This window comes from Mastomys coucha, unplaced genomic scaffold (assembly GCF_008632895.1).
Source record: "Mastomys coucha isolate ucsf_1 unplaced genomic scaffold, UCSF_Mcou_1 pScaffold16, whole genome shotgun sequence".
Taxonomy (NCBI): Eukaryota; Metazoa; Chordata; class Mammalia; order Rodentia; family Muridae; genus Mastomys; species Mastomys coucha.
In genome coordinates, this window is record NW_022196898.1 from 14,230,604 (window position 1) to 14,240,769 (window position 10,166).

Sequence of the window (10,166 nt, forward strand, 5' to 3'; positions counted from 1 at the left end):
CATTTATTGTTTCAAAGCATATGGGGATTTTCTGAAGTTTCTTCTCAAAGGGTTGCTCGGCTCACAATCCAGATCCACAAATTGCAAGTGATTGCAATGCCTGTGATTGAGACATGAAAATTATGTAGCAAGTAGTGACAAGCCAAGTCCACTGGGACACACATACATACTCACTCAATCAAGGTGCTTCACTAAAGGATGTGTGATTTCCATGCTAGTCAGTTTCTTAAAGCTCGCCTTATTAAAATGGCCAGCAGACACATATGCTTAGCTCTAGGATTTCTTGGATTTTTGTGGGCTGAATTGGGTGCTCAAAACAAAACAGAGGAACCACAATGCAGACTGATGGCCAAGTTTAATTTGTCTGGATATGTAGATGCCAAAAATCATTCAGTTGTTATTGGAGGACTGTTTCCTATCCACTCCAGAATCATCCCAGTAGATGAAGCTATTTTGGAGCCAGTATCACCCATGTGTGAAGGGTAAGCCATCTTCTTTCTTGTCAATTCAGGTGGTGGTGGTGGTGAGGAAGTGGGGAGCATAGTCTTGGGTCTCCAAATGGAGTCTTGATGCCGTATAGAACATTTGCTCCTCAGAGTGCTCTGTGGTAGAGCAGCAATTAGGAAGTTGCTAGGCATATACAGTTAGGGGCTGCTACCCAGTTTGCAGAATCAGAATCTGTTTTTAGAAGACTCCTGTTGATCCATGAATGTACTGAGGTTTCAGAAGAACAGAGCAGAATTATGTAGCACTGCAGCTTTAATGTTCAATAGCAGAGACTAAAACTCTTTTCAACAGAAGCACACTGCAGGGGAGCACTTATTTATCTGAGTAAGACTTACCCTGGCAGTCTTTTGCCCATAGTGCTTGTATCTCCACATTGCCACTTCAGGAAATAAGATCCATGCCTGATACTAGAATTTGCCAGTAATCTGTTGTGAGAAATGCAAAGCATGGATAGGACAACTATCTGTATATCTCACACACACACACACACACACACACACACACACACACACACACACATGAATGCCTCAAATTAAAGAAAGCAAATCAAATTATCAATAAGTTTATCATTATTAGAAAGCAATGTTTCCCTCTCTCTGTATTATTTCTTGTATTCATATATATTCATGTTCTTAAATTCATATATATATATATATACATATGCATATGTATGTATATATGCCTTTAAATAGTTGTAACTGTAACACAAACACAGTTTCAGCTGGAAATGTGATCTAACACAGCAGGCATTTCCCTGAAGCTTAGTGGCCATTACTGTTGTCAGTGCACACTGTATATTTAGCAGTTTCTGCTTGCTCAGCTCACATCATCACTGATCACAACTTTCCTTTGATTTATTTCATGTTCCATATTTGAGATGTCCTAGTGCGAAGGGTGGTAATTGTCTCTACATCTTCAGAAAATAGAAAGGTTTACTATGAATCCCTCCCCCAATCCTATGACAACTTCTTACTCTTACATTGAAGCAGAGGCAATGGAGGAAGAAGATATGCGGCTTTACTTACAACTAGATTCCTTTAGAGCCAAGTGTTATTTACCACAGGAGTTTTCACATCTTTAATTTCCAAGAACTAGAAATGAGAACTTAGAGTGCATCACAATGTAACATACTGATAGTTTAGAAAAGGAATTACTTCATTTGTTCTATGTCTTGCATTGGAACTTCTGAAGATTTCTCTCCCAGCAATGTTAGATGGTAAAGGCTAGTACATAGATTTCAAAATATTATTTTCCCTTCCTTAGAAATAATGTCTTATTACATTATAGTTGAAGGAGTAGAAAAGTAAACATGTCCTGTTTAAAATGATTCCCTAATTAGGGTCATTTTCAGGATTTGTTTAATTTTGAAATTAGGATTTGAGTGGCTACATCTAGCTCTTATAATGTTAGAAATTACATTTCTTTAAAATTAGATCTTTTATGTTCATTTTCCACCAGTATTTGTCAATATTTCCTTCTATCTATTCAACCCCAGTGCTTTCAAGTTTCTTATTATTGTTTTATGTAAGTCAACTTCTCCTTCCAAAAGTCTATGTAATGTTCAGAATCTAAGGTCAAAATAAGCAATATTAAGTTTATTTTTTAATTATAAGCTTTAACTCACTGATTCAGATCCTCAACTTGGGGTTTGGAGAATTTTTGTTTTGAAATAAACAAACAACTTTAATGCAATACTAAATTTCAGCCATCCATGTGTTAAATATACATAAACCAGGAAGACTTTGTTTTATTTTGAAAATATTTCTCAAATAGAGAAAAATAATGAAATGGAAAAAAAGGAGTATTTTATGTGTTGTTTGATAGTCATAAGATGAGGATTTAAATATTATAAAATATTGTTAACCTCATAATAAAAATTAATCAATGAAGGAAAATTGATTCCAAATACCATCTTTTTAGTAATAATTCTGTGATGATTTAAAATAACTTCCCTGATAATTCTTAAAATACATCATATGTAGCATTAATTGTAGAGAGTCTTCATCCTGCCCATTTCACTTACAATTGCTCTCTTACTGCTGTATTGTACTCTGGATGAGTGTTTTGTAATGATGGGAAATATTCTTATACTGTTGAGGTTCTGTCTGTGAACATATTAATTTGTTCTAGTTTTCCAGTACTATGAAAACCTCTGTAATGCTCTTTGGGACCAGATAGACTTTTCCCTATGGGAAGAATGCTTTCTCAGCTAACTTCCCAAGTTACTAAAGCTCAAAGCAGGAGAATATTTTTCTAGCTATTAAAATTTCATCTTTCTTCTAAAAAAGATATAGCTACATTTATTTTAAAAGTTGATGATTTCACTGTTGTTACTCTGGAAACAGCAGCAGGGGGATGGTGGTGTGTTGTCATCTGCTCTGGAAACAGCAGCTGAGGTTGGGGAGGGTTGGGGCGATGCAGCTTTCTGTGCTGTGGTGTCTTCTGCTCTCTCCTTTCTTTACTGCACGGCTCCACCCTCATCTCCTCTAATCATTGACTTTTCCATTCCTTGATAATAACATGTTCCCTTGACGCAGAGCCTCAACACTGTCTGAACTTCCCTTCGTCTAGCTCTGTGTCAGCCCCTAAGCCTCAGCCTGGCTGTGTGTCCCTCCAGGGATGGGTGTCCTTATAGAGCTCATTGTTCCTCATCTACTTAGATGGCTTCCTTTTCCATGGTGTAACTGCTTGGCTAATTTTCTGTGCCTATTCTTTTATTATTGTGTTATACTGTCTGGGAAGCCAAAGAACTACATCCTATATGAAAATTCAATTAAAGTGACATGGAAGAGAATTCCATTATTCCAAAGGGATACTTGTTATTGATATATATTTTTTAAATATTATATTTATTTTTTTATGTGTGAGCATTCACACATCAATTTTATTAAAACAAGAAAACAGTTTTTTATTTTTTTTAAGATTTGTTTATTTTATTGATATTAGTACATATCTGTACTGTAGCTGTACAGATAGTTGTAAGCCTTCATCTGGTTGTTGGGAATTGTCATTTATTTTAGGACCTCTGCTCACTCTGGTCAACCCTGCTTGTTCTGGCCCAAAGGTTAACTTATTACATACACTATAGCTGTCTTCAGACTGGTTGTGAGCCGCCATGTGGTTGCTGGGATTTGAACTCAGGACCTTCAGAAAAACAGTCGGTGTTTTACCCACTGAGCCATCTCACCAGCCTCCTTGTTTTGCCTTCATGTATCTATGTGTACTATGTCCATGCTTGGAGCATGTGGAGGCCAGAAGAGGATATCAGATCCTCTGAAACTGCAGTTAGGGATAGTTGTGAACATCTATGTGGGTGCCAAGATCCTTTGCAAAAGCAACAAGTGTTCATAATTGTTGAGACATCTCTCCAGTGTCCTGTTGTTGGATATTTAATAAAAAAATTTATGAATAGAAGACAAAGTTAAATATCTATAGCACATTTTAAGGCATAAAGTCCTGTTGGGGTACTTGTCCTTAGTAAGTTAAAATGTACTTTAAGGTTAAAGAGAGAAAGAAGAAAATAGAAGAGTTAGTTGACAAATATAGGGGGAAATGCAATAAATGTGGTATTGAATTGCAATATTGACTTTAATGGCTAGAAAATTAAAAGCATAATGCATCATGATTCTGTTCATATGTGAGAACCAATAAATATTCCTTAATATTGGAACTAAAATCTCAGATTAGGGTTATGCTATTGCAGTTTTATTACACATAATTCTTGTAATGCTTTACTGTACTCCCACTTTAAGTGCCTCAATGTATTTTAGGATTTTTATAATTACAATAAATGTTCAGAAGAACACAGGTTAAAGTAAGGAGAAAAATCATATGGCCCCCATGGACTTCCAGTGAATGAGGAAAATGTGTTCAAAGAGACTTTGTGTATTTGCTGGTGAAGAATACTCTGACTAGAAGAAATTTTTGTGACAAAGAGATAATTGGCCATTTGAGAAAATCATAGCATATAAAAGATATAATGTAATGTGGTAAAAAAAAAATCCAAAAGTTGCTTCCCAAGATTACTAATCAACAGTGACTATGACTCTCTTGAATATTTTAAGATTGTAATGTCATTTGTGAAAAATTGACATGTGCAGACAACTGAGATACCTGTTGTTGCTTCAACAAAAATCTGTAATCCCTCACCTAACTGAAGCTCCTTCCCTGAAAAGCCTCACCCCCAACTTCAATAGCCAGTGCCTCACAAAAGCTTTTCCTTTCCAGGTTTAACTTCCGGGGTTTCCGATGGATGAAAACCATGATCCACACCATTAAAGAGATTAATGAAAGGAAGGACATTTTGCCGAATCATACTCTGGGATATCAGATCTTTGATTCCTGCTATACCATTTCCAAAGCAATGGAGTCATCCTTGGTGTTTCTTACAGGGCAGGAAGAATTCAAACCCAATTTTAGAAATAGCACTGGATCAACTCTGGCAGCACTGGTTGGAGCAGGGGGATCATCCTTGTCAGTTGCTGCTTCCCGAATTCTAGGGTTGTATTATATGCCTCAGGTATGTTGAATATTGTGCTGAGTACTTACTTGTAAAGAAATAGAAATGGGGGCAGGAGAGATGGCTAAGAGGTTAAGAGTACATGTTCTTGTACAGGAGTTAGTTTTAATTCCCAGAACTGATAGGGTAGTTCACAACCATCTGAAACTCCAGTTATGGAGAAATGAAGCCCATTTTTGGCTTTTATAGACTTCCTTACACCTGCAGTGCCATAAACTTAAGCAAGCACACACATAAAAATGATGGCACACACATTTAATTCCGGCACTCAGGAAGCAGAGGCACAAAGATCTCTGAGTTAGAGACTAGTCTGCTCTACATAGCTAGTTCCCAGAAAACTAGGCATATACAAAGAAACACTGCCTCAAAAAAATAAACAAAAATATTTAAAGAAGTAGAGTGTTTAGAAATTGTTGAAAATAAGAAAGGCAGAAGAAGTTGAGATAAGCTATAAGGTAGCTTAGGCTGGGTGGAGTGGTGTTCTTAGTGTCACCGTATAAACAAGCCTAAGATGGGTGTGATTGTATTCTTAGTGACACTGCATAACTAAGCCTAGGATGAGTGGGTTGGTGTTCTTAGTGACACTGCATAACTAAGCCTAAGATGGGTGGGGTTGGTGTTCTTAGTGACACTGTATAACTAAGCCTAGGATGAGTGGGTTGGTGTTCTTAGTGACACTGCCTAACTAAGCCTAGGATGAGTGGGTTGGTGTTCTTAGTGACACTGCATAACTAAGCCTAGGATGAGTGGGATGGTGTTCTTAGTGACACTGCATAACTAAGCCTAGGATGAGTGGGTTGTTGTTCTTAGTGACACTGTATAATCAAGCTCCAGCCATGAGAGCTGGGCTTACTTAGAGGTGGTTTCAGATTACTTGATTCAGAACATTCAGCTTGCACTAACTGAGTTATGATGCAGTAATTATGTACTTCGCACTAGTCACTATGCTCCTCAGTACTGTTTCAGCTATTGATCAACCACCAAGTGTTAATACACTTGATCAATAGCTGGTTGATCAATAGCTGAAACAAGGCATATATCTTGGCTTTTGTGTCTGTTGATGCTTATTGATCATGACCTAAGTCATCATAATCACAATCTAAAATGGGTCTGGGAGCTTAACAAAAGGATATCATTTGGGATACTATCAAAAGTGGAAACAACTTTATAGATTATTGTACATGTGCAAGCATATACATACATGTCTGCCATGGCACAAATATGGAGTCAAATATGGGGACAATATTACAGTAATTTTTGCCTTTCACTTAGTGAAGGCAGGATTTTTCTTGTTACTCCTGCTGTCTAGTATATGCCAGGCTAAGTGTCCTGTGAGCTTCTGGGCAATTCTCCTGTCTCTGCCTCCCATCTTGCTACAGAAGTACTGAGACATATGCCACTGCATCTATTTTTTTTTTTTTTTTATATTTTACTTGGATTTTGGGGATTAAACTTAGGTAATCAGGTTTGCATGGCAAGCACTTTATCCATAGACCCATTAGTAACATAGCAAAGTGAATGAGTCATGTGGAGACTTAAGATACAGAAATGTATAATATGCATTTATGCACCATATGTGGGTGACCTAAGTTCCATTATCAAGTTCCTAAAGATGAGAAATGCATGTGAGGACTACTGAGCAAATTACAAAAAAGACTTGCTCCTGTGCATACTTTTGGGCCTATAAGATGAGAGTGTTGAGGAATCTTACTGTAGAAAATTACTCAAACCTGACATTTGAAGTACCTTTGTTAATCTAAGGTTTAGCATCTACTCATACAGAAGTCCTGCCAAAAGGAAATGAAGAAAGAAAAAAATTTAAAAAAGGAAAGCAAAGAACCAAATTAAGTGAGATGGGAGAGGAATGAGATACTGTAAACAAGAGAAACTAGTGCTATCAAATGGATGGGGAGTGGACTCATTCCATCATTGTTGTGCATGAGAGACTGAAGATGATGGAGAATCTGAATGTTGTGACTCAGAGGAGTCACTGTATTTGCAGCAAAGACAAAGGGAAGAGCAAATGACCTCTCTGTCAGTGCCATCCATGAAAAATAGTCCATTGCATTTCGTCAATTGTCTGCTGCCCTAACCCTCTTGGGGTTGACAGCACAGATCAAAGAACTTCCATCAGCAGTTCCCACTCATTGAGTAAGAGTAGAAAGTTATTTTTTATGAAAAAAGATGTGAGGAAACAGAGAACTGTTTGACTCTATCCATCTCAAAATATTCAGAAAGCTGTAATTTAAGATTTGGCTCTAGCTTTCTAATAACTAAAAATATTTTCAATTTTAGGTGGGCTATACTTCTTCCTGCTCAATTCTTAGTGACAAATTCCAGTTTCCATCTTATCTTCGTGTAGTACCCAGTGATAAGATCCAGTCTGAGGCGATGGTGAATCTTATCATACACTTTGGTTGGGTCTGGGTAGGTACTATTGCAGCTGATGATGATTATGGAAAATATGGAGTAAAAGCTTTTAAGGAAAAAATGGAGAATGCCAACCTCTGTGTTGCTTTCTCTGAAACCATTCCCAAAGTCTACTCCAATGAGAAAATGCAAAAAGCTGTTGATGCAGTAAAGAGTTCCACTGCCAAAGTCATTGTGCTTTATACTTCTGACATTGACCTCAGCCCATTTGTGCTGGAAATGATTCATCATAATATAACTGACAGGACTTGGATTGCCAGCGAAGCCTGGATTACCTCAGCTCTCATTGCAAAGCCTGAGTATTTTCCCTATTTTGGTGGAAGTATTGGATTTGCAATGCCCAGAACTATTATACCAGGACTAGAAGAATTTCTTTATGATGTACACCCTAGCAAGGATCCAAATGATGTCTTGACCATTGAATTCTGGCAAACTGCTTTTAACTGTACCTGGCCCAACAGCAGTGTGCCTTACAATGTGGACCACCGAGTGAATATGACTGGTAAAGAAGACAGATTGTATGACATGTCTGATCAGCTCTGCACTGGAGAGGAGAAGCTAGAAGATCTGAAAAATACCTATCTGGATATAACTCAGCTAAGAATCACGAACAATGTCAAACAAGCTGTGTATGCTATAGCTCATGGCCTGGATCTTCTCAGCAGATGTCAAGAAGGACAGGGACCATTTGGTGAAAATAAAGAATGTGCATATATACCTACCTTTGACTTCTGGCAGGTAAGTTGTTTTACTTGATGATGTAGCATGCCATTCATACATATTCATACAAATAGCCATCAAAGCTATTTATGTTTGTATTTGATAGTCACAATTTTCTTACATGACCATTTAAAAGAAATTGTTTGCCTGTTTGGCCTGAATGTGTGTTTTAATTCTTCATTTATTAACAGAATTTTTAGGTTTGTTCTAAATAGAATCTATAACCCTCACAAAAAAATAATTCCTCTACTAGGTAAGCTGATATTTTAAAAATATAAATAAAAGCTAAAGGTAAACATTCTAGGACTCCATAAATGGCAGAGAGACTCCAATTTCTCCTAGTTTGCTTGTTCCTATCCACAAAATGGGGCTTTACTTTCTAGTCTAGTATGATTACTTGGGTTCAAAATGCCATGCTCTTATTTTAAACGTCAAGAAGGAAAAAGGCATGAAGACCATTTCTGGAAATCATATACAATTCATACATTCACATAGCCACATTTTAGTCATGTGGTCTTATCTGGCTTGGAAGGGACTAGAAGATTGAGTCTTTATGCATTGTGAGAACTGTAGAATGGTGTATCTTCCGGGGGTGAAGATCCTGTGACATTCCTTAGGATACTTACTTCTGTGCCTCCTGTTCTTGTTCTCGTGCTAAGCAATTCATGTTGGCTTAGCATGGGATGGGTGGTTAATCCAACAGAGGCCACAGTGACTGGGAATTCTGAATTGCAGTTTGACTTTGACTTTCAGTTGCTCACCTTCTGCTTTAAATCTCACTATTCAGTACTCTGTGGCAGTTTTCTCTTCCTTTTTTTTTTTTTTTTTTCCTTGAACTTTATAGTTTTGACCAGGATTGGTCAGCTATTTTTACAGTGTTTTCTATTTGGCTTTACCTACTTTTTGTGATTTGGTTGAGTTTATTACTTTCTGGCACAAATAACACAAATGTAAAATTGTACATTTCAAATTCTATCAGAAGGCATATCATGAGCTGAAGGTATAGCTCAGTTGATTGAGTACTTTTCAAGCATGCACAAAGTCCTGTCTTCAATTCCATAGACTACACAAAAATCTGGGCATGTGGTGCATGCATATTAATTTAGCACTCGGGAACTGGAGGCAGGAGCACCAGAAGTTTGATGAGGAGTTATAGAGTGACTAGCCTGGGCTACATAAAATCCCATCTTAAAAAAAAGGAATGCACATTATATAAATATGTCTCATTATTGCTAGTAGCACTAACTTTGGCAACTTAATTATAGTAGTGTCACCATATTTTTTTTCTATATGAAGTTGCTAAGTTTCTCTTGGGAAATAATAAATATCTTGCTGGAAATATTTGAGACTGTCTATTACTTTTATTAATTTTTTTGTGTACTACTTTTAGCATACATTGACAATTCTTCCTTAAAATGTGTTTGCTATTATTATTGTGTGCCTTTCTGGTGGAGGGTTCAGTTCCTGATGATAGAGGCGTATGATTAAAAAGATAATGAACATGCCTCTGATATAGAATCCCATCATATTTGGATTTCTATATAGAAGTAGAAACACCATTTAACTAAAGCTAAGTGATTACTTCTGTCCAGAAATAATCTAGGAGACATCTCTGAATAAATAGGTTTAAAATGAACTCTTCAAATTGAGTAGGATTTTGTTTATTAGAACACTTAGTGTGTGTGTGTGTGTGTGTGTGTGTGTGTGTGTGTGTGAGAGAGAGAGAGAGAGAGAGAGAGAGAGAGAGAGAGAGAGAGAGAGAATATATGTATACTTAGCAAGTCAGATAGCTTTTTGACAAGGTTTAAAATCTTCATTCTATAAGCTAAGTCACATTTTAAAATATCCACTCATAGCTCTGTGATTAGAAACCATTTTTCATTTTCAGGCAGGCTTGGGGTATATGTTCAGCAGTTGTGAATGGTGCATGAAACAGTGAGGTTCCAAATGGCCTAGGCACTGGCAGGAAGCACCAGTGCTAAATATACCT

The 10,166-nt window shown here is 37.0% G+C and overlaps 1 protein-coding gene across 1 annotated transcript in view; it reads left to right on the forward strand.

The window, feature by feature from the left end:
* Positions 1-246: 246 nt before the first annotated feature.
* Positions 247-10,166, forward strand: part of LOC116094044 (vomeronasal type-2 receptor 1) — a 23,001-nt gene continuing 13,081 nt past the window's right edge. Inside the window, exons 1-3 of the mRNA XM_031376017.1 lie at positions 247-482; positions 4,735-5,026; positions 7,322-8,194. Of these exons, the coding sequence (XP_031231877.1) occupies positions 247-482; positions 4,735-5,026; positions 7,322-8,194 (1,401 nt within the window). The remainder of the gene's footprint in view (positions 483-4,734; positions 5,027-7,321; positions 8,195-10,166) is intronic.